Source organism: Malurus melanocephalus, unplaced genomic scaffold (genome assembly GCF_030028575.1).
Source record: "Malurus melanocephalus ecotype Western Australia unplaced genomic scaffold, MMel_1.1 scaffold_100, whole genome shotgun sequence".
NCBI classification, from domain to species: domain Eukaryota; kingdom Metazoa; phylum Chordata; class Aves; order Passeriformes; family Maluridae; genus Malurus; species Malurus melanocephalus.
Genome location: NW_026623332.1, coordinates 1409671 through 1435429, shown reverse-complemented (window position 1 = coordinate 1435429; position 25759 = coordinate 1409671). Strand labels below are relative to the sequence as shown.

Genomic DNA, 25759 nt, shown 5'->3' with positions numbered 1-25759 from the left:
AATTATTTGTTTTAAAAGCAAATCGATATTTAGGGAAGTCCCTGTAATCACTTTTTCACTGTTTATGACAATAGAAGAAATAATACTAGTACTAGTAGTACATTAGTAATACTAATACTAGTAGTACAGAGCTGATGGATTGCAGAGGATTCAAGCTTTGCCAATCCATTGACAACAGCTCTATTCCTAGTTTCAGACTGAACTTCAAAATGACAGCTCAGAAATGTGCAAAAATAACTGATTATGTAGGGAATCCCTGAGGAGAGGGGATACAAATTATGAAATACAGCTGGTTTCTTTAAACTTAATTCACAATTACCTTTCATCATCATAAGCCTTGATAAATACAGCATATTTTTCACAGAACATTGCACCTAGAAATCTTGGAAATTTGATGGTTGAGCTGTAAAACTAAGTGACAAATCAATTTAAAGTATCCATGGAGAAACACACTCAACTGTGTACTGTAAGTGTATTGGCCTTCTTTAATCTGAGATAATTAGCATAATTGCATCAGTGTTTGTATTTTATGAGAAGGAGCTTTGGGACATAATTAATCTGGTAGTGATGGAACTAACGGTGGTCATAGTGAATTAATCTCCTATCTGTGTAAATGYCATATATACTTCCATGAGATTTCTGTTCTAACTCAATACCAGTGAAATGTGCTATTAAAATAAGGTCTTAYTTCATCTGTGATGCCTCTAAAATGTCATTGAAAGTTGATTACTAATTCTGAAGAGTCCTTATGCTTCACAAGGCTGAGATCATCTTAGCAAAAGCATCATAGATACATACTTGTTTTGTTAGAGCAATAACTGGAAATGTGCAGTTGAACATGGATTAAATGGTGACAGTTCTGTAGCTCTTCCCTGGCTTTCACTGCACCTGGTTGTGCTTTCCTTTGCATTGGCAGTGATACAAGATTGTCAAGGAGTGATTGRCAAATCTGTGTCAGGGAGTTCACAGCCTTGTCCTGAGTAGTTATCCACTGCGACAGACTCAAAGCTGCAGTCCAGCAGAGTTAAATCATCAGCCTTCTGATAGTGGTGATAAAGTCACAGCAGGCAACCTAATAAATAACTCACGGTGGCCTGTTGCCATCTGCCATAATKGTGCTTTTAAGATTGGATGAGCTACCTTTGAGCTGATGCAAATGAYTTTTGAATATAAAGATCTAAAGCCAATCTGTTATGTCTATCATGTTTAAAACAGGCTGTGGGCCTCCTGGTTTTAATTTTGGAAATCCCCCTGATACATATCATCATCTTCACTCTTAGTATGAATCAGTGTAGCTCTGTTTGAATTCTTGAAGGTTTAATTATTAATACTTGCTGATAACCTGACTGAGAGGAGAATGATTATACAGTTTTGACACAGTGGTTTCATATGAGACCATGACATGTTTTATAGTGATAGATGAAATAGTAACGAATAAACTCGCATGTTTCATTTAAGAGAAAAGAGAGTTTGAGGCTCCAAGGAAGTGCCTTTTCAGAATATTTCTGAATCATCTTTGTTCTGGGACAGTACGAACAATCATAACTGATTCCATTTCATTTCGATTAAACATTCGCTTTTGGAGTAAAACCACAAAGGCAACATTTGTGCATTATTGCACCGTACCGGAATCAGCCAGCATGCTCAGGAACAAGACCCCGACTTCTCAAGTCATGCTGGTGGTACTTGGTCTATTTCAGAAAGGTGCCATGGGCAGATCTTGCCCTCTGTGTGAAGACAGGAAGTCTGAAGAGAAATAGAGAAATATTGATGGCCTGGGGCTCGTTCAGCCTGTGGAAAGGATGTTACTTACAAAGAGGTTATCAAAAGGACTGAGCCAAGGTTTTCACAGAGGTGCATGGCAGGAGGATGAGAGACAACAGCGAGAAGCTGAGGTTCAGAGTGGATAAAGGGAAAATCTTCACACTGAGGACAACCAGGCAGTGGAATAGGTTGCCCAGAGAAGTTGTGGAGTCTGTTTTGATTGCAGCACTGGTGGCAATTCCCAAGGCTGCTCTTCGCTCTACATGGGTACCTGAGGAGGCTGAGGCTTCAAGCCGTTGACTTAAAACATAYTTTTAGTCTCAAAACTGGMCCTCTAAGAAGCAATATCTGAAAATCATATGAAGCAATATCTGAAAATCATATKATGTTAATTTCAGTGGTTTATTGTCACCACTAAATGTCACTCAGCTGGTGGATATTACATGTATTTTTAAGGTGTAAATGAAATGTCATTTTACATTCACCTCTGCTTGGACAGCTACAGTTTAAGCAATTTTCCACTGGAACTGAAATGCCCTTTGGAAAAGCAGCCTGTGAAGGCCRTGTGGTTGGCTGTCAAATAATGTGAACACCAAGGCAATCCCATAAAATTATACTGTAAGTTGAGTGCATAAACCAGCAAAGCTGTGTTAAATCCAGACTACCAGAGGCTTGGTGGACCAGCTGRTAATTTGCAGACTCTATTTTGACAATGTTGACTTCTGATCCAGAGTGGCTTTGGTGCCTGACCTGTTCTTCATAAGCCTGGAAGAAAAGCTGGCTTAATGGTCCTGTATGCAAACAATTCCCCATTGACCAAAACAACTCTCTGTGGAGCAATCATTTGCCTGCTACAGGAAAGTTGCAGAGTTTGAATAAAGGCTTTAGGCTTTCAAGCACTRCCTAAAACTTAATTCTGTTACCCGTATACACGCACACCTTATAAATTTGCTACCTAAGGGTAAAACCAGTTTTTTACCATGATTGTCCATATTYTGAATGTAAACTCAAATTCCTTATCATGCCATAACAAGTATGGACACTGATAGTTCGTGTCTGCTGCGTTTTAGTTGAATGTACATTTCAGTTCATATGCTTCTAAATGACTCAATCTGTCACAGCTGATTTTATTCTTTAGATAGCTTTTCTAAAGAATTTTTAACTAAGTGGATCCACACACATTATATGGCCTTTTTTTTTATCCTTTCTAATCCCTTTCAGGACTCTGGCAATCAGATTTTCTACAACTTTAGTCAATAACAACATGTTCTGAATAGCTGGCATGRGTCTAAATTTAGGCTCAAGCACATATCAGCTGGGAATTCTGTAGCATATGGCAGCCTAAGAAATATCATTTGCATGAGAGCAGATGAGTAAAGTGTTTGCTGCTTTTTTAACTTCATATTGATTAATTTGCCTTGGGATTTATCAAGTAATAACTGAAGCAATGAATTCTTTCCCAGTAAGTTAYTTAGGTTTTTTAATTAATTTATATTTTTACTGTAATGTGTTTTTATTATATTAGTGTCTAACAATCTAATTTGTGTGAGGCACTCTGTAAACATGTAGCAGAAAGCATTTCAGCTCACAAAAGTTTTATTAAGAAAGGTAGACAAAAAGGAGAAGAAGATCGGAGGTGCAAAATTATGAAGCAATTTGTCAGTTTTGGTGGCAAAATAGGACGAGGACCTCTGACACTTGAGTGCTGTCCTCATGCATTCATACGTTTGCTCATTAACTCCTTTGCAAATAAATAATTTTGCATTCATTTTTTAGTTGATTCCCAGAAAACACTGTGTTCTCCATCCAACTCAGTTGAACTCACTTGGTGTTGGGGACATTCAGTTCTTAAGAGACTAGATTTGCTATGTCCAAATGCATCATTTTGTCCAAATTCATCTTGGACATGAAGTAGCCATTAGTAGTATAAGACACCAATTTGAAACAACTCTGCTGTTATGGAGATCCCAAAGGACCTGGTGTCCACTGCTGATACGGTTTTCACTCCATATATATGTGTATATTACTAATATGGCTGTTTCTTTGGAAAAGCATTATTCTTTGTTTTCCCAAGTCTTTTCTGCAGGCTGTGGAAGGTGACTTTGCTTCTTGTTTCTCTTCCTCAGGCTTGCTGTATGTTGGCTTTAGTGCCTGTATGTTTGGCCTCTACAGCTTCATGCCAGTGGTCATAAAGAAAACCAGCGCTACTGCCGTCAACCTGTCCCTGCTCACAGCTGACCTGTACAGCCTCTTCTGTGGACTGTTCCTCTTCCACTACAAGGTATGTGGAAATGTGAGATATTTTTGGGTAATAGTTGAATGCCTGAAGGAACATCAGTGCACAATGGGGAAACAAAAGAAGCCTCCAAGCTTTGCTAGATGTAAACAGTAAAAGTGCAAGTTGAGTTTTCCCTTCAGGCTTCCTACAGGAAAACCGATTTTATTTTATGATTTTCAGGTTTTTAAGAGTGCTCATTTGGTCTTTTTGTTACAAGCTTTAAGATTTGAGTACCTGTTCATCAGTCACTGTATCATTAATTCCATCTTACTTATCAAAGGCACATTTCAATTGCTGTGAAGGTGGCAGCATGAAGGGAGGGACCCTATTTAATGGTGTTAGTCGACTGTTTCTAAGAAAAATTACAAAATTACACAGTAAAAGCCAAATGTAATTCCAAAAACAGTGGCAGTGGTGTACTGGCARAATCAAACTCCGATAGAGACAGAGACTCAAAAGGTGGCAGAGATTGGACAGCTCTGTGCTCAGCATTGCTCAAACCTAACCAAAAAGGCAATTTTTCAAACACAAACCTTAAAGTTTAGGCACTTGAAAGGCAAAAGGTTCATGAAAGGTTTAATTTCTTCCTGTGTCTAATTGTTGGGTGCATTAGCAGAGCCATGAAGGCAGAATTTTCAGCTTTACTGACSCCCAGCTTTCTGCAGAAAGTTCATGTCAGCTCTCATCCATACTGGCATCTTGGTCTCCCTTTAAGAACTGTATGGAAAGAGGGCTCAAGAGTAGAAGGCTCAGAACTGAAAGGTTTTCTGGTTGAAAGCATCCATCTCACCKTGTGTCCTGATAAACTGGTTGTGGTCCATATCTGAAGTAACTGGTGGTCCCCTCTGCCCCTTGTTTGTCTTATTAGAAAACTGAAAATCTCATTCTCCTATGGTTAATATATGTATCATGCTGTCACCTTCACAAACTCATATCAGACCTTTACTTAAACTTATTCACGTTCTTTACCTCCACTGCTGTCCTTGGAAGACTTTCAGTACATTGTTTCTCCAACAGTTAAAAACCTCCTTATTTCCAGCATAAATGTACTTGTGTCTGGTTTTGGGGCATTCATCTTTGTGCCAAGAGTATCCATTGGCAGGAAGAATGCCCATCTCCATTCCATTTTACACCACTGGTACATGGGTAGAGAGGAATTATACTGTCTCTCAGCCCTTAGCTCACTAACCAGARCAAGCCCTTCTCTGCACCTCATCTGGGAGGGTTTTATCCTCCTTGGCACAGCCCTTCAGCTCAAGGTCCTGGTCCCTCCAACGCCTGGTGCAATGCTTTTGTCTCTGTTCCTCTTGGAAGCCAGTTACCTCACAAGGATCAAGCCTGCACTGACAGTTTTCATCACTGCGTTGCCTTTGTGATTTGTTCTCATCCTGCAATCCATACAAATCTCATGTYTCTCCTTTGTTCTTCCCAGCTGAATGTTGATAAGGAGAACACCTTTGTCAGGACTTTTTTAAAGGACCTTTACTTGAAATGTAGCATCAACCTCTCAAGCYGTCAGTGTCTCCTTTCACACCCTTCAAACTTACACTGCAGATGAAATTTGAAGAGAGAGGCTATATGAAAAGATAGTTTAGGTTTAAAAGTCCACTTAGTTATTTGATCTCTTCTTTAGTTACCATGTTTTGGTCCTTAGTCATATCCTTAGTCCTCCTTCTCTTTCTGCTTTGCTATCAGGTAGCATTTTATCTGTGGAAGCAGAACTGTGAAATGTGTGACTTGCACTCATTAATGAAGTCTAATATGTTAGCATTAAGTGATCTGAATTAATTCCCCTCCTAGGACTGGGTACACTTGCTTGTTTCCCAGCTTTTAAAGAGCTGTCTCATTCCCAGCCCAGCTGTGCATCCCCTGCAAATCCTGATGCTTTTTTCTGCTCTGGCCAACGGGCACRGCCCCACTTCACTGGGAAGCAAATGGTTTTATGCAGAAGTAGGATCAACAGAGTGGTTTAGTGTCCCTTGCAGAATATGATTTTATGAGGCTTTCAAGAAACAGTTATGATTTTTCCCTGYGCTGCTACTTTTATCATCAGACAGGTTTATTGCACCTATAGCAGAAGTGTATGAAAATCCATGGAAAATGCAGGAAATTAGTTTAACTGGGCTTTAGAGCTTTTGAAAYCAAACTGAGGACAAGATTGCCTTTGAAATGTTTTGATTTATTAGCATTTCATTTTTATATAATTCAGCCTTGCAACGTCATTACATGAGGACATGAGTGAGTTTATAAACAGCTGCATCTCTGGTATCACCCCACATGCAGACATCTTCAAAGCACACAGGCCCATGGAATCTAGRAATTCAGCATGTTAACTTGACACAATTCTGGTGATACTCATGCAATYCAATACGTTAATTGTTCAAGATTTTATTGTATTAAAATGTAATAATATATAGCTGGAGATAGAGTCATATCTCAATTGGAGATAGATTACTAGATTGTAATGAATTATTCTAAAAATGAGCTGCATCCCCGAAATAAAAGCTGTCTTTTTAGTTCTTCTGTAATCAGTTATCCATATATTCCAGTGGGTGGGGAGATGTGTCTGGCCTCTTTGGTGGTTGAATATCCACCACTKCCATAGCATTTATGTATACAATGCCATATCTTCAATAATTGTTTTTAAATTCTCACCATATTGATATGTTTTATACAATTTTTATTTTGAAACTTTCCTAGTTATCTGTTGTCATTTTACCTTCTATTAAGCCCAGGTAACAGGAYTATCCTTGCCCTGTCAGATACTGAGAGGAGTTGTTCTTTGTTACAAATGCATGGACATCAATGGTGCTAAAAAATTCAGGGCCACCTCTCCAGGTGTACAGGGTTAGAACTTTTGTATAAACACAGGGGCATTTTTTCTTAGGAGTATTCTTTTTTACATTTTAATCTCAGCCTTAGCTCTTTTTTTATGGGAACTTTTAGACTTCTTACTTTCCCTTTGCAAGCTCTGTGTTGTCTTTAGTCATTCTGAGTAAATTGGGTTCYCACTAAATAATCTAAGCAGTTTATTTTATATTTTCCAGCAGCTAGAGCATGAATACTGATTGTGTTCTGGACCAGCAGGTTGAGTCACACTATATTATATCATTACCTAGCAAGCCAAGCATAATCAATTACATTATGCCTTGGCAAATTCATTCATTTCTTTTTCCAAGATGCAGCTGTAAAAATTCAGGATTTCTGGATACAGTAGCAATTCCCTAATGAAGAAAATGCATGTATTTCRTGATAAATCAGGGAAGTCACATATCTTGATTTAGAATCTCAGAGAGTACCTGTGACAAAGGACTCGGACACACAGATAAACATRATACTCAAAACCTTTCAGGACCAGAAATCTGATATGATGCTACTTGGAACCTTATTTGCTGAGGTTCTAAAAATTGATTATTTTAATCTGATGCTTCCAAAAATTACTTTTCAATGTTAATTTTAACAACCTCCCTCCAATGCAAGGGAGCAGATGACAGCCTTCCCATTACATCAGAAAGAATCCATGAAGGAGACTGGGGTTTAACCAAATGAGGAAGAAAGGATGCAGCTTGAGGGAAGGAGGTTCCAGGATCTTTTTTTGCCAGCACAGGTCATGAGCAATGCCCATGATTTTGGAATTTCCATAGTCTTCACTGTAGTGAAAATTTGGCCCTTGGTAGGAATATATACTGAAGCCAGTGTGAGTTTTTCTGCTGTCTTCAGCATGCTTCAGTTCATTTTCTTAAATGAGGAAAGCCTGCCACTCAAGGAATAATCTTAAAAAAATTCACAGTTGCATGACTATACAGATGAAACCCATGCCTTATTGTTACTCTGTATACTTCAGACAGTCGTGGATTTTGTTGGAGCAGGATGGGTACAAAGTCTGTGGTTTGATAGCAGCAGTTAAATAAAATTGGTTTGGTTTGGGAGAGGATTGTTTGTATATTACTTTGATTTTTATTTGGCAGCCATCATAAATATCTGAGAGACTTTTCCCAAACCTCTGACCTAACAGAAAATACTTCAGTTTATGTTCTCACCTCTTTTTTTTTAAACTTCCCTGAAAATATAAGCTGAAGTAAGTAAGTTCCTATTTGCTTGCAGTTGTTAGGGTACTGACACGTACCTATTTTAAACTTTGACAGTGGTGCTGTCAGTGGTGCTGTCAGCAGTGCATCATTATTTCTAGCAGAGCAGGCAGGGCAGGCTAAAAAACGATTTTTTTACACCATTACTTCCTCAGTCTTATACTTTAAAGGATTTTCCTGATGAAATTGGGCATGCCAGCTGCTTGATCCATAAACTTTCTGTTTGAATAGAATTTAATCACACAGGGCTTTTATCCTTGTGAATACTTCTAAGTCTTTGATAATGATGAGGATAAGTCATATTATTAGTTAATTCTTTATGTCCTTGGTAATGTACAAAAAACCTACATTCATGTTTCCTTTCCTTTTCCAAAGTACTAAATTTCTTACAGTGGGACTTCTCTGAACAACTGAGTTCCCATGAAGCTGTACTGTCTACATGCCTTTTCATCTAAGCTGCATCATAAAAYCATCTTTTTCACATTTAAAAAAATTTATTTATTTCATTAGTTAGTTATTTGAATTTCCTGCTCCAATTGATAGTCAATTAGAAAATAGTTATGTGTCTATATTTAAAGAGCTGCCTTGAGGTGGGGAGGAGTTAGGTGTGTCTTTGGTCACACTCAAATTCCTGTGAAAGAAAGGGCCCCATCCACTCACCCTTTTTGTGATGGTGCAGGATGGCACACAATAAAAAAGCTATGAAGTAAAATGACAGAAAAGAGTAGAAGCTGGAAAATGAAATGCCTCCCACCAAGATGTCGCACAGCCTGACAGACTTTTAACAACACAGCACAGATATAGTAGCTTTTTCAAAATACTGCATTTTTAAAAGGATGTCTTCCTTTCACAGTGCTATCTCGCAATAGATTCGTTAGTTGCAAAGCATGAATAGTGAAGCATGGATACTCACTCTTTGGAAGCCATCAAGAAGAGTGTAAATGATGTGCCATTCGTACTGCAGAAGTTATGATAAAAGCTTCGATTTCAAATATATTTTTTCAGATACTAGCTCATCATAAATGTCAGGTTTTTTAGCTTGTTTTCAGTGCTTTTGGTTTGGGATTTTTGTCCTTTGGTCTTAGCGCTAAAAGACTGCACACAGCAGAACTGATGTGAAGTTCTCTAGGAAAATGCACTTTTGTTGAAAATGCTTAATTTTCAAAAGAAAAATGCAAAGAGAAAACATCTTGATCTTAGAATACTCCAAAGGAAAYACCACCACCACCATTACCCCCTTTTCATTGTGTGTAACTTTTGAATCACATCTTTCTGTGTCTCAGTGTCACACCTTCCTGCATACCTCAAATGTTAAAATGTAAAATTTATGGAATTAGTGAAGAAATTATTATGGGATTGGTGGGTGGGGTGGGGAGGGTGGGTAGTTAGTTCAGGATGCTGTTTCAGTTTGTGTGTGATTTGAAGTAATCACTGTCCAAATCAGAAGAGGTGATCCCAAAAGTSYSTTCTSTTCCCTCCTCTGCACTAAGGCTCAACAACACTTCAGACACATGAACATTRCAGCAGCCAAAGGAGAGGCAGCAGAATCCTATGGGAATGTGCTTTGGGATCCTTATGTTTGCCATATGGCCTCCATCTGCCAGTCATTTTCAGCTGGAGTTATTATTTTGAAATTTTTAACTTGAAGGTACACAAAAAGCCAAGTGTTGTAACAATGGGCTTTGAGCACTTGAAAACAAGTAAGAGTCATYTCTCATTACCTTTTCTGAATTAGTTTTGTGTTCCAATATAAGGTAAAGGTTTTGTAGAGATCTCTTGAGTATTTCTTACATTCTGAAGGAAGTAAATAGCTTGTAATTCCTACCCAGTCGGAGATTTCAAACATATTAGGGAAAATCTTCCTGTTATTGGAATTAACTCCTGAATGATAAATCTTCAACAAAACCATATTGATTTTAAAGGTGCTGGTCAGTATGRCCTGAAAAAAGAAATCTGGGGGATCAGAGCAACAAAAATTCATGATGTCAAAGAATAGAAAATGGATTGCAWACTGCAGAAAGCAAAAAATATTGTAACATATGAGTACTTTTTTCTTTGTCACAAGAAAAAGTGCAGGCAAAAAAACTTAATAAAGTCATCCTATCTAAAAAGCTGGATTTAACTGACAACCTACTTTTTCTAAATTATGCTCAATGAATATGGAAACAAAGACCAAGAGGCTAAATTTCATAATTACTTGTGGAGGAAAAAAAAAACAGCTTAAATGAGAACCTCAGCATTTCCCAAGACAAGCATACTTTTGAAGACAAGTGAGTACAGTGAATGTGTTGAGTTACATACCTCAGCAGTAATTTGCAACCCAAAGGAGACAGCAAAAAAAAAAAAAAGTCATGAATTAGCAAGGCAGCAGTTGYATTCAAAAATTTAAACAAGGTTCAGTTACTAAAAATCTACAAGATTTTCTACTTATGCTTCTTTGAATTGGATGCTATTTCTACTTTTGCATATGGAAACAAACACTTGAAAGCTCCTCAGAGATGTAAATAGAATCATCTTTGAAAGAAAATGCTACAGATTAAATGCAATAATTTCATTGTAAATGTGGAGATTTGTTAAGGAACTGAGTACATCTTCATTTCAAGAAGCAACCAGAAAAGAAGGTGAAATATTTAGGAAGAATTATACAAATAATTATGTCTGGCCTAGAAATTATGTCATGGTCTATGAGCTCCCGAGAAGGAACACGCATAAAATGTTTTGTTACATGGCTGAAGTGCTTGTTCCAGTGGTGCCTCCGACCAGCCAAATCAGTGAATGGTACAGACATACAGRGTTAAAGCATCATCTACATCAGCTTCAACCTCCTACCAAAATTGAGGAATGGGTCAGCACACAAATAAAACATCTGTTAGGGAATGTCACTTCTACATGCTTTCAATCTAAAAGGCTAATTTTATTAGCTTCTAGAACATCTACAAAAAACATGTTCTTTTTGTCTAAACTCCCCCTTCTCACTAAACTGGAAGCTTTCAAACCCATGATATGGGATAGATGCTTGTCATCAGCWCTGCTGATTGACAATTCCATTAGCTGGACCAAACTTCTGGAATTATTTCCATCACCTACATGAGTTATGTTTAGCAAGGAAGAGTGCTAAAAAGGCTCATAATAGATCTGAAGRAAATTTTTAATAGCTTTAACTTAAAGTAATCTGAATTTTATATCTTCAGGACAAGAGGGCAACTTGTAGGGGAGAACTCCAGATGCAGCTGGACAAACCATCTGTTACAAAAATAGAAATAAATAGAAAACAAAGAAATACAAAAGGAAACTAATACTGTGAAGGCAAAAACAGAAAAGGAGTGGAGTCTAATTACTGTAAAAGAGAAACCAGGCTCGGTAATGAAGAAAAAAGTGAAAAAAAACCCAACAAAAAGTTTGTCTTGTATACAGAGAAGAAAGTTTTTTTATATGCAAAGACAGCAGAAGCCAATATTAAACAACCTTTCGCTTGGCACCAAAACAAAATTGGGACCTTCTGTCATATTCACTAAGGATGAGAGTTAAATATGAAGACAATGCACCATAGAATTTAATAGAAATGGAAATTACTATGTCAGAATAGAAACAAAACACAATAGTCTGAATACTTCAAAGCTTGTGAATATAGACAGTTGGAATAATTTGATATGCAGTASACAATAAACTAAAATCGGAAGTAGACATAATTAGGGACACAGAGATAAATGAAAAATTGGATAAAATGCAATCYGGTTCATAAAAGATAGATAATCCAGCCTAAATCTAAAGTCTGTCTGATAATTTAACAGATTTTTGTAGAGAGAAGTCAAATGGTAGATCTAATGTGTCAGGCTTTTCAACAGTGCAGTGCAGAAAATTATCAGTTAAGCTGAAGAACAAGATTAGTGGTGGAAAGATTGGAAGCCAGGTGAGAAACTGGCTAATGAGGATAAAGGACAAGGCAGTGTGCTGAGAGAGAAACAGCTTGCTCCAAGGAACTCGCTGATGGAGTCCCAAAGAGCTGGTCTGAAGACCAGTCTTGCGTAGGGACTGTAGTAATGGATTTGGCACCCTCAGCAGGAAGAAGAATTAAAATAATCAGGCAGCTAGAAGCGGCTGACATTGAGAAATGCTGTGAAGCACAGAGTGCGAGGCGGTGTCTGTGGCAACAGATGGGAAGAATTTGAGCAAGGTTGTGACAAAGCTGTTTCCAAATGAGTCTGTCTAGGTATTTCTGGTATTGAGGGAGAAGTGCTAATGCCATAGGACAGGACAGCTTACCATCTCAGGGACAGCACTYTGCCAGCTGTAGCTATAGATTTTTTTTTCAGTCAGCTCAAGAGTGCCAAACAGAGCTTTTCCCTTGGCTGCTCCAAAGCCTTGACAGAGTAACCATGTGTCTGCTGACAATGTACTGAATACCCCTAAAAATGGGGTTTGTATGTAACATCACTTTGACAGGTTGGGAGAGACTATGGAACCTTAACATGTATTAATTAATCTACAAATTCAGAGGAAGAAAATGAGAATTATTTGAGCTAACAATGCAAGAAGATATAGGTGGAAACTGAGAATGTATAGAAATAAGGGTGTGGTGTTTTCGTTTTTGTATCAGGGATGTTCCAGGACATCTTCAAATAGGTTAGGAGGAGTGATAAAAAGGCCCTAGTAATGCTTGCATGAGAAGGATTTGCCAGATGAAATATGTGATCTGATTGGAAGCAGTAATGGGGGCTTGGATTCGACATCTTAGGACATGCTCTTCTTTCTTATTCCCTCACCTGCCTGCCTTGGGACTTGACTCAKTTGAGAGCTCTTGGAGCTCCTGAAGTTTGGCCTCTCCTTGCCAGSAGCAAATGTGTCACACTGCAGAGARCCCTGACATGAAACAGCTGTGTCACCCCCCTCCAGCCTGCTGGCATGGKCACTCATGCCATGGGTAACTGCAGCTGCAGGGTCCTTGGTGCTCAGGGTATGAGGGCTCTCCATTTGTATGGCCAAGAGAAAAGAACACAGTTTAGGGAGGAATTTCTACAGGATTTTATTGTTAGATTCAGCAGAAAAATATAAACAAAGGATCCAAGATGAATCAATTATTGTAACCTTGGTTTTGAGCACACTGAGCACGATTAGCCTCGTAGACAGTAATAGAGAATCAATTACAGCAGGCAGCTGCTGTGATATTAAATACTTGCACACAAACCCAAAAAGACACGTGGCAACTGGCAGCTGATAGAACAAACCAACAAAGGATATTGAAAGGTAAAACTGGGGAGGGGAAATTGATTTTATAAGGTCTTCTCTTGTGCTCCTCCTTTTTGTATTAAGAACATCTGAAAGGATAGATCCTTYACCACTGTCTTGCCAAGTGACTGATATAAAATAACCACAAATGAAGCCCCATTTTGCCACAGTAAGGATGCTCACAGGAAATTAGAGCAATGTAACACAAGTGTTTTAACTTCACATAAAAATCTCTTTCCTACATAGATAAGATAAAAACAGATTGCAGGACTCATTCTACCTTGCACTTTTTAATTAGACAGACTGCTGCTACCGCAGGGGTACTGAACACAGTACTGAACACAGGCTCGTTTTTTCTGCACATCTGATGTCAGAGGCAACAAAGGGAAACAGAAGAAAAAGCAGCATTCCATCTCTCCCGACACTCAGGAAAGGAAGATAAGCCATTTCACATAAATATTTTGCCCTAGCAGGCATGTATTTAGCAAGGACAAGCTGTTATTAATTTTTTCTAATGATACCATTTGAGAGGCATGAAATTATGCAGCTTTGTGCAAAATCTGTATTTGCCTTACAGCTGCCTAAGTCAACCTCAGAGATTTTTCCCAAAATGCTACAGTTTTGTGTATGAGTTTGTTTCATCCCATCAATGAATTCCAGGAAATCTATTACGTTTCCTAAACTTCAAGAGAAGCTTTCCAGTAAATCCTCCTCATTTTTCTCCCTCATAACCTCAGCATCTAAGAGGTAAGAAAGCTTAGTTTTCCACTGACCACTGTTTCATCAATTAAACTGTGCACAYCAGCAAATACCATGCAAAAAATGAAAAAAGGTGCTGCTGTATGACAGAAAGCATTGATCAGTATGTTTTACATGGATTAAAACATGCAAGCAGTAGAACAGTATAAACTGGAAAATACAGAAAATGTGCTATCTGGTTCCTGCACATGTCGGTTTCTGTGCAACATTTGCATTCAGCAGAAGCCACAGTAATGGGCAGAATTTCATCTGTGTTAGAGCATATTGAGGATGCAAACAGGCATCAGGAGTTGAGAACTATGGCCTTTCAGCCATGCATGAAATGACAGGAACAGCTTTCTCTGTTTTCACCAAATGGCAGTGAGGACAGTGTCAGGTTTTCACCATCATTCAGGCAAGCTGGATGCTTCTTGCTTTGGGTTTTGGCTGGCATGAGTGATGAGTTGAGACAAACCTCCTTCATCCAGTGATGATCAAAGATGTGGAAGAATGAGCTGCACACTTCACTTTGCATCCCAGCTGTATTAAGAGGGCAAGATAGGACTTTAAATCGTCACTTAAGACTATAACCTCATGGTTTGCCTAAGAAATAGCTGGAGGCCATTAAAGTGTGAAGATGATGCAATCCTGCTGGTAGTGGACAGACTTTCTGTCCAGAATTTATCATCATTACTGAAGCTTCCCAGTGCCCCTTCGTGCCCTTCTCAACARGAGAACCAACATTTCTGCTCAGGCATTCCAGCTTTGTGGGTGGTGAGCAGGGAAGGCATGCTGAACCATGTCTCAGTGGCTTGGGTGCCTTTGGAGATCTCTTAAACATCTGAGAGATCTGGCAGGACACATAMAGGTTCAGGTGGATTAGTTTTATCTGTTTCAATGCAGTCTGGAAAACTCACAGCAGCCCTTCTGGTGTGTGATGCCATTTGGGGTTACAAACACAGCGTTTCACTGTTGGGGGTTGCTTCCATTTCGGTTGACAAGCAGATCAAGCCCTGAATCCCAAAGAGATCTYTTCCTCGTAGGCTGGGACAAAAATAGTCAGCAATAGTTTGAGTCACAGTGCTGATCTAAGGCAGAGTCAGTCAGACCCTCATGGGTGTGATCCAAGGCAGCCACCACAGAGCACTGTGAGCTGTGACAAGGACGCTGGCTCCGGTTACTGTTAATGAAGGAATATGGGTGCAATATCCAGCTGTGCAAGTGAAAGCACTGTGTGAATTCCTCAGAGCCCTCAGCCTTCTGGTRCTGTTGCTGGCTGAGGCGTATGTGCATCCCACAGAGCAACTTCTGCACTCGGTCACGGTGAGCTTCATTTGCCATATTGGAGGTGAAAATAGAAAATTGTGAAAAGAAGCTCAGCCTCTCGATCAATTTATCAAACAGAGTGGAAATGTCTGTTTGCTATATAAAAGATAATGAGAGAAATTTGGTTTTAACTCCCTTCACTCAGTCTGCTCAGGTATTCATGTGTGAAATTACCCAGGGGAAAAAGCCATAAGTCAGTAAAAGAGCACCTATTGGCCTTAGCTTTGATGGGCTGTGCAGTGTATGCTACAAACTGAATTAGTCTGGAAAACAAAGTTCACTGCACTGTGCAGATCCACTGATGGGAAGAAGAAGGTGATGAGAAGTGCCTGTCTGGAGAGCATGGATGGTGTCAGCAGAAATATGGGACTAGATGAATTCCATTTGATGTTTACATTTTTCCCCCTCTTCATCAGTGTGATTCTGAGCAGGTCACTTTTCTCTGAAATTTAAAACTTGAGCTAATGGACCTGATTTCTTTGTTCATTTATGCCAAAATTTGGAGCATTGCCAGATGAGGGAGAGAAAAAGCTCATTATTCCATATCATACTTTATCACTGAATATGTAAAACATGCCAATTATAAATTTTCCATTAGTACTATAATACAAAAAAAAAAAAAAAAACCTTTAAAGACTTGAAAAGCACAGTTGGGTTGCCATGGGCCAGGAGCGGGGGTTCATGCTACCTACCAAGAGATTCAGTCTGTGGCTGCTGTTTTGAAATACAAATGGAGTGCTGRAGTGCTGCAGCTCAAATAGTCTGCTCCTGCAACTATTTCCAGTTCAATGGACTGAGTAAAACAGAATTTGCATTTTCATAACTGTTATAATAATGTTCACGATCATTATCATGATGGCTGAGCGAAAAMCCAAAATTAGCAAATCATTGCCTTTCTTTGTCTGTGTGGGCTTTTCTGCAGACTCACATCTGTCTCATTTTGTCGCTTTGGATGCTGTTTTGCCCTGGTGTTGGTGGTAATRTGAACATGGACATCTGTGACAGAACTACTTGTCAGCAGATCCCCTCTGCAGGAGTCAGTCAGTACAGCCTTTCCTAGCTGTGACTCTTCCATGCCTTTTCTTTGGATTTTCCCTTCTAAATCCATGGCCTGTGTATTAAAGAATGACTCACTCTCTCCAGACCTTCTGAAGTTTTTCTTTCTGTTCTTTCCTTCTGCTGTTACTGTTCAATCCCTATTCAAGACGATTAAATCAGTTGCAGTGCTGATGCATTTTTTATCCATCAAGAAGTTTCCTTTGCTCCCACCTTTTCAAGTGGATTACTTTAGGCGTAAGAGTCTCAAGAGAAAACAGTAGAAGCATTTTATCCRTAGTGATTTAGAATATATGAAAGGCAAGTTTCACATGGAGAGACAACAAAAAGTAGAGGATAAAAACTGGTAGGAAGTAAATTTTGAAAGTTTTAATAGTTCATTCTGGATTTTAAAAAAATCCTACTTTTTCAGCTGCCTTTATGCTCATCTTCTTTATTTTAGAAATCTTGTGATGCTTGACTTACTCATAATTTGGATATACTTGCAACAAAAACACTGTATATATAAGCTAAATTTTGTTTTGTAAACTTCGTCTACGCTTGTTTGTAGCACTGCAGATATGTTTGGGTTCTTTTCTTTTTCAATGTCAAGGACTTTGTGCATGGATAACAGAGAGTCAGAGTGATTTCACCATATATTGGCTGTGATCAGCTGGGCCTTGCTGCTGCAGGGGTTCTCCTGGTGGGGTTCTGCAGTTGCACATAGTGGAGTGAGGAGCGAGGTCCCTGTTCCTAAGCCATCAGATGGCCTAAATTCATCTGCTGAGCCTGATTGGGAGAATCCATTCAAGTACTGGGTTCCTAATGAACAACTCAGATAAAGACCAGAAACATCCACTCACCCAGAATCAGTGCTTGTTTTGATAGACTGAACAAATCTTGTTAAGCCTGTTATCTTGTTACGTTCATCTAGGTTTCACTTTGTGTGTTTATCTTCAAATTGACAGGCACCAAAGATGTGACTTTTACATGCTGAAAGTTAATGATAGTTTAGCATAAGCCATTTTCACCACAGGTACTAAATGATGTCTAGAGAAGACTTTTTTTGGTGTGTTTTCCTAATTTTTTAACATTTGTGAATATCATTGTATGATCCATATTGAAAACTATTGATTGAGGAAGCATTTGTGGACACCTGGATGTCAGAGTAGAGCAGACATGTGGGGCTGTAGGGCTGATTTAACTACAGAGATCTGTAGGGCTGATTTAACTGTTTCATTTGACTGCTCAAAAGCTTTGTCATGCTTTTGTTGTCAGGAATGAAATMTGAAAAGTTGTTGTAAGTAAGGCRCTTTTCCTGCAAAGGAGATYGCTGCCTTCTSCTCAGAGGGTGATATCCATAGTCCCCATTTTTATTCTGTCAACTCATCTTTATTCAGTAACCAAGTTATCTCTTTTAAATGGGTGAGAAACTGAGGATGATCTAAAATCACTGTGATTCACGAAAGAAATTCACAGGTTGAAAATCAAACCCAGGGACTCAAGAGAGTTAGAACGTTGACGTAATCACAAAGTCATCTGGTCTCTCAGCAAGCTTCATGGACAAGTTTATCTGTGTATGTACTTACATATGTAGATAGAAAATCCATAGWAAAACTATTTAATGGTATAGAAACATGGGTTGATTTTTAGGTTGTTTAGAGCATGTGACACTCATGTGCTAATCTGGGCTAAACAGTTTCTGACTCTAAACACTTTACAGTTATCCTGCTTAGCATAAAGGGAAGAAGGATTTGGAGAGGAATACAAATCTRGATATTTTAAAAATATTTTTTCTTAGAGGAAATACGTTTCTGCATAAAGAGATAGTTCAGTAATATGAAGCATGGTATCATTCTCAAGTAGCTTTTTAGGCAGAAAGAGGAATTACACTCTTCCCAAGAACCCACAGTTTGGTACTACAGTTGTAGAGAGTAGCAATGAAAAGTGATCTTCCCTCACTTCATTTCTTAGGAATAGCACTTGCTGCTGGTTTGTAATGTGTTTGTTTTTTCTGTCTATTAATAGTGAATCTCAGTAGATGAGTTTTGCAGATCAAGATAGAAAAACCTCCAAAACCTACATGTAGGCATAGCAGTAGGGTGTGCCCGGAAATCTTATCTTCCATAAATTGAAGATTTCAGCTGGAGTCTGAGTAGCATAGAACAGTGAACAACAGATTTTGTATTTGGGGAGCTAAGTTTGCATCCTCCTATTCCACTGCTGTATTCACTCCTGATTTAGTAGGAGGAAAATACTCATTGATTTCAAAGAGGTTTGGATCAGTCTGACAGGGTATTGACAAAAAAGAGAGATTTGTCTTCTACTGCAATATATATTCCCATATTAACCCCACTAACTACCCTTCTGCTTCAGTGCTGCAGAGAGCTGCTGCACAAATGAATTCAGCCCGAGCCTTGTTTCCAAGGAAGGTAAAAAGGACGGAATTATCATAGGGCTGTCAGAGTCCAGGTCTGTTTGCACTAACTGTGCACAGATACCGAAGACAAATGATTCACAGACCTTTGTTTAGATTTCCCCAAACTGTGCCCAAACCCTTTCTCCCAGGCTGGAGAACTGCCACGAGGGAGGACACTACCATGGAAAGAATATTATCMGTCAAAAGAACCCACTGGCAGGAAGCCCCTGAGAGAGGAATGAGAGGTTCGGCCAGGAGGAGGGGGATATGGTAGAGCTGGAGCCATGGACTAAAGCAAAAATGAATTGATTTTGTCTGGGCAGCTCCTAGAGCAGGAAAAAGAGCACATTTAGCTGCTGGAAGCCCCACAGATTCCTCACAGCAGGACACAAGGCAATCACAAATCTGGCTGGCACTCTGGCTATGCAGTGGAGCAAGCCAAGTGGCTGGCTGGGGTGAGAAATTCAAGCATAAGGTGGGAATGAGGGACAGTGGGAACTTAGGGATGGGAAACTAGATGCATTTGGCTCCTGAGATTTTCTTCAGCTTAGTCAACTTCACTGCTGCCAAGTGATGCTSAAGTTCAAATGCAAAGTTAAAGTGGGGAAAAAAGTGCAGAGAACATAATTAAAATGAAGGGGGGAAAAATCAACCAGAGGCTGCTGTGAAATCATTGACTGGTGTTTGATTACCACATGGGGGAGATCTAAGCTTAAACAGTCCATCAGAGCTGTGTCACATGGATGGAATTCTTCAGCAGACCCATGTGAGGCTCAGCACTGTCTCTGTGACTGGTGGGACAGCTGGGTGGCTTCATCAAATTGTGCTGCCAGATGACACGTGAGGACCTGGTGAGATGCATGGGAAAAAAACAATTGAAAGCTGATGAAATACAAAACTGTTCCTACCCTCTATACCTTCTGACATGCTTCAAAAACTTTCCCCATTATGTTTTTCTCCCTGTTAAACATGCATACTGGATGTGGGAAGCACACACAGATGTATCACCATGGGTTGTATGTCCAAAGCTTTCAGACATATTGAGGATTCTGTAAAAAGGCCAAATGCTTCCTCAGGCAGGAAGTTGRATGGAGGTTTTGGAGGTTTATGAAATGTTAACAAATTAACATAGCTACAAAAAATTAAATTTGTTTTCTCCACAATGATGATTTCTTCCAGTGTGAAAAGCAGCATTGCTCAAAAATTTCCAAGATGAGAGAGTCCATTCTGTCCATTTTGTGCTGCACTCAAGTAATCCAGAGGAAWCAAATGGGGCATCCATCAAAGCAGAGTCAGTCAGGATTAACAAACAGGCTTGCAGATGCCTTTACACAAAATCGTGAAGTACCTCATGAAGCAGCTAATAGCAGGTTGCAGGTAGTTGATGGTGTTCAGGTACAGATTCCTGACAGCTGCAGAATACAGGCACTTCTGGAAGTTCTCCTGAATACAAATCATTTATATCCCCAACAAGGTGGCTCTGCAATTTGTCCTTCATGGTTTCTCACACACAGCATGCAGGAAGAAATAACTTGTAGGATCGGAACAAGTTATATGGGTTTAAAGTCATTTTTATGTCCCCTGTAGCCAGAACCCAGTGACTAAAGTACCCAATGGTCTGCTTTTAAAACCCTGTCTTTGCCTTAAACTTTATCTGCAAGGGCTAACAGGTTGCCAGAAAGGCTTTTTGTGTTGTATTTTTAGTCCAGGCATGAGTCTGTGTATGTCAGAAAATTCAGGCTGACCTCTGATCCAGTGAAGCTGTGTGCCAAAATACGTGTACTTGCGCTTTCAGCTAAATGCCCTCCATATGTACTTTGAAACCTCATGATGTCGACCCAGAGCATGTTTCACAACTGAATTTCATTCTGTCCAAACTCACATTAGGTCTTCTAGCATCTGCTTTCTGTTCACCAGCAAGAGAAGCTGAATACCGGGTAGTTTTTAAGTACCTGTATTAAAATATATTTTAAAGTATATAGATATATATGTTCTAAATTCTTATTGAAATGATTATGTAATGATATTTTTTATGTCACAAATAGCCTGTTATACGTCACAAACATGTGGTCTAGCTGTGATTAACTTCAGATTTGTCCACCGCCTGTCAGATTATGGTACCTCACACTGGGGCTGAAAAAACTTGAGCTCAGAGAAGTGGTTAGCTTGTCTAAAAGCACAACAAAATCAGCTTTGGGTGACCACAATGCTGCTTTCCCAAATCCCAGCCAGTCAAAACTTGAACTTACTGGCCCAGGGGAAGGCACAGTCAGCTCTTGGGGGTCAGGGGAATTGATGGGAGTAAATCAACTTCCAAAGAATCATTCCCATAAAAATTTAATAACCAAGCGATAGGGAGCTTTTTCTGTGCAGGGCATACTGAAACAAGGCTCTCTGCCTAGCGCTGTCCGTGGGTCTTCACAAATTCCAGGTAACWGATGCTGTGTCTAATGACTGTTGTTATTTCTGCTCAGTTTTCAGGACTTTACTTGTTGTCATTCTTCACTATCCTCGTCGGGCTGATGCTCTACTCCTCCACGTCCACCTACGTGGCCCAGGATCCTCGGGTGTACAAGCAGTTTCGAAACCCTTCTGGACCTGTTGTAGACCTGCCRGCCGCCGGCCAGATGGAGCCTTCGGTGACATACACCAGCCTGGGGCAGGAGACAGAAGAGGAGCCTCATGTTAGAGTTGCTTAAGCCCAGGGCTGTTGATCACCTGCTGACAGTGGAGCTCGTGTAYCCATTATCTCTGTATTGTACATAGAGAAAGGTATTTACCAGGTGCAGTTACACTGGTGAGACGCAAGGTAGCAAATAAGGAAAGCTCATAAAAACACAAATCAGTTGTTCTGGGGTGTTCCTTGCAAGGAGATGCCARTCCCTCGTTTAGGAAATGAGCAGCATGTTTGCAATACAAACTGCTGTGTATGAATCAGTTAATGTCAAACTACCTGTGAAAGATATTCAATATATAAGATGAAATTACAAGGAAAGAAATTCATACAAGGGTGTTTTACACACACACAGAGCGATATTATGCCTAAGCCACATTAGTTGTGGAAAAACGCCTTTTTACAGCCAATACACTTTGTGCAGTCACTGTTATTTTCTCCCTAAGATTTGTTTGTTTGCACAAAAYTGATGGGTTAGTCGTGGTAGCAACAGCCTGACACATTTTTGCTAGCASCTTGGATTTAGTGAGGGAAATACAATGAGTTTGTCTGTGCTGTCTAGCTGCCCTTTCTAGGTGATCTGGTCCATGAATCCAGAGAAGGGACAACTTACAATATCCGTCTCTATTCTAGGAATAGGTATAAGGCRAGCATTTTAGCCTTTCTATATTTGCAGAAGTGAAGTACTCGAGCATTGACCTCTCTATGATCCATGGCAGATTTCCTAGTGGCCRAGGTTCTGCATCAGGTGACACAGAGTTAATTTCTCTGTAGTCGTGACTTTACACRGATTTCTTACTTTTTAAATTTTAACCTGTAGAAAGAAGAACACATTTTCTAGTTTCCTATGTATTGTACCTCTCCATGGAAAGATGACACTTCATGTGGATCAGGGCACTTATTTTAGATACTCAGTGCATTGAGGGCGCCTTCTGCTGTTTCAGTTTGCTTAGTCTCCCGTGGTTCATTATTCTAACAATAGCTATTTAGAAATGTGTCAGTTTTTCACCAAAACTCACAAATTGTAAAAATCAGGATGATTAAGTGAGGAATTCACGAGCAGAAAGACTGGACCATCTGCTGGTGTTGCCGCAGTAGCGCAAAGGCATTTTACCGGCAGGGTGCAGCCAATTATTTTTCATTAACTGTGAAGCGAGCAGAAGAATTCAGCAGTTTTCTTACATTCCTGGGGGCGTGTGAAAATAATAAGGGTGTGCTCCATGCTTCTGTATACAGCTGTACTTCTGCCTCGGGAGCCTTATCAGAATGGGGGAAAKCTTAGTCACCRCCATGAAAAATCTATCTTTGCCTCWATGTTTGCTCTTCTGAGGGCCCAATGCAAGGAAATYGTTATTTCAATATTCTTCATCTATTTTAAATTTAAAATTATGGGAGAAGAGGTGTTCCTATGTCTAACACTAGGTGAGTGATCTAGGAGAGCTTGGTTTTATCCACTGRTCTGCCGCATCTTTGCATGAATCCTTGGGCATGACTTACCTTCTGTGTGGCTGAGTTTCCCAGTCGGTATATACGGGAATAATGACATTYTACCTACCTCACAGGGGTGCTAAGGGACCAAGTTATTTTAAAATGCTTCAGGATCTTCAGAAAAAAGGAGTTTAAAAATCACATAATAGTGCTGTAAAAGTGTGTATACATTCATTGTATTTGAAAATGGAGTTTACGGCATGGTTGATGAATATTTTCCTTGTGGGCRTAGAAGGTGAATTTGATTTGAATGTTATTCTGCTGAAAAAGACTGTTTCAAGCAAAAATGTAGGCCTTCATGTTTGAAAAATACAACTTACCTATTTCTATTTTAAAAAGAAGAAAAAAAATCAATCTGTACACTRGAGATTAGAAAGGTCACACAGTTCAACCAAGCAGGATGAATTTCTGCTGAGGTAACATTCATTTTTTATAGTCCTGCTCTGCTTTAATACAGAAGGAACTTCCCTGAAGCAGACTGAGAAAAGTGTATATATGCATAATATACATGAAGTGGCAAATGTCAAAATGCTCTTGAAAAGCAGAAGTCTGCTGCATCTTATTCTTACTGTGGAGAAGAGTTGATTTCCTTCCCACTGTGTTTAGGCTGTCTGCCACGAACCTGCTGCACCTGAGGGAAGGGTCTGCAGTAATGCCAAATCATGCCCAAAACTGGCCCAARAGCTTTGGTTAAGATACCTTGGTACTAAACTAAAAATGTGTGATTTGTTTTTTTCCCTGCCTTCTGTTTTTTACATCTTTTTTAGCATTCGTATTTCCAAACTTTTTTTTCCTAAACTATTGAGGATTAAAAAAAAAAAAGAAACAAAAAACCCAACTGGATTCCCATCAAGAAACAGAGTCTGTGTTCTGGGGATATTAAGAAAAGTCTAAATTAAAAAAATAAAACACACACAAGAAAGATTACCTAATGCTACCGGGTAAGATCCATGGAGAGCTTCAGCTTTAGGTGGATTTCGTGCATTCCCCAGGAGAAGGGGTCTGATTACAATCACGGCTCCCTCAGGTACCCAGAAACACACTGGTGGGCACCTGTCATCTCAGTCTTTTTTGCTACCTTTTGTACCAATTAAATACCTTTCTCTGAACATTAGTCCCCGTGTTGGTCTGAGAACCTTGAGGATTGTGTGTGTGCGTGTTTCATGTTTACAGTTCCTTCCTTTTGCATAACTGTTTTGATTAATTTCCTTATTAGTATTTATTTTTAAGCCAAATGTTTGTAGTCCTTCTGCCTYCCCCTCCTCATTTTTCTGACACTAACTTGTAGATGTTTGTTAGAGTCTTCTGCGAAACAGCCGGGCGGGAGGCAGCTCCCACCCAGGTCACGGGACAGGAGTTACTCCTTGCAAGGGTTTGCAATCCACGGGTGGCTGAGATGTGCCACGTGGAGCGATGTCACCGGGCCATTCTAAAAGGCTCTGTCGTACAGGAGTGAGGTATGAATGTCTCAGTGTGCTCCGTGACCAGCCACCCTCTCTGTGTGGCTCGTGCGGGAGGAGTTGGATGCGCAAAGCGGGGCTGCTTCTCTGCCTGTGTTCCCCCATGAACGAGGCGGGTGCTCGGATTAGCGCCGGTACRCCCGCCCTGCATGGACCTCGGAGGAAAGCAGGAGTAGAGCTTTACACATAACAGTGTTGACTGCAAAGYTGAGCTGTGGCAGAGGAAAGCGCTCTCCTGCCTGCCCGTGCTCTGTGGCCGCAGCCCTCGGTGCACCCCAGCGAAGGCTCGGCCATCCGACGGCAGCTGCTCTCCGTGTTTTGTGGGACATCTCTGGCTCTGCACAGCTCCTCGCCTGAGCAAACCAAAACTCTCTGGTACTGCTGGCCCTGGGCAGCCCTTAGCAAGACTGACGTGATTTTCTGCGACCGGACGSAAACCTTCGCTGGGAGACAGACCTTGTCTTTGTTCCAGCTATAAAGTTTTGAAACACACAACGATAGACCAAGCAATCGAAATTTTTGCACCACTGTGTCATAAGAAGAAGTTTCAATGTATAGTGTAGAGATTGCTAACTTGTGCTATTAACATTTTGACAAGCGTGTAGTATTGTTTTCTTTCCTTTTTTTTTTTTTTTTTTTGGAAAACCATTTAGTATTCCTGAGCTAGCTACAAATATAAATTTTACCCCATGGGTAGGATTTTATTGTTAAATGCCATAATAAAGCACACTAATCTTGACAACGCAGATGGAAGTATGAACCAAAACCAAAACCAGGCAAACAAAATCCCAACCCCAAATCCTGCATTGAGAAGCTGAATAAACCTTTCTCCATTTTGATATTTGCATGCACCTATATGGACTGGCTGTGGCAATGTAATGCCTGTATAATGTTTTCAAATAAAAAAAATAAATGCTTTATGAAAGCGGGGTCACTGGTTTCTTGACTCTTTCCTTTGTGCTGTCTTAGACTAAAACAACTTTTCAGAAGTGTAAATCTTGAATGCAGGGAATAATTTTTCACTGTGCTGAGGACTTCTTTCCCTTGTGAGGTGATTAGCCTAGAACTCTTTCCAGGGTGTCCAAKAACAGATGCCATAAGGCATCTTGAAGTATCTTGCCTGGCCCAAGAGTGCTGGTCCCGAAGGATGCAAGAATTCCTGCACACCCTGCATCTTAACCTGCCGTTGCCCTGGGGCTAGCTCTGCTGTCCTGAGAGTCACTGCCYGTATTTGGAGACAAAAGCACTCTCYCCACTGCCTTC

At 39.9% G+C, this 25759-nt stretch overlaps 1 protein-coding gene across 1 annotated transcript in view; it reads left to right on the top strand.

Annotated features, from left to right (window-relative positions):
* SLC35F1 (solute carrier family 35 member F1) overlaps positions 1-25420 on the top strand; it is a 220887-nt gene extending 195467 nt beyond the window's left edge. The window contains exons 7-8 of the mRNA XM_057368986.1: positions 3891-4045; positions 21349-25420. Coding sequence (XP_057224969.1) covers positions 3891-4045; positions 21349-21573 — 380 coding nt within the window. The 3' untranslated portion in view covers positions 21574-25420. The remainder of the gene's footprint in view (positions 1-3890; positions 4046-21348) is intronic.
* The last annotated feature ends 339 nt before the right edge of the window (positions 25421-25759 follow it).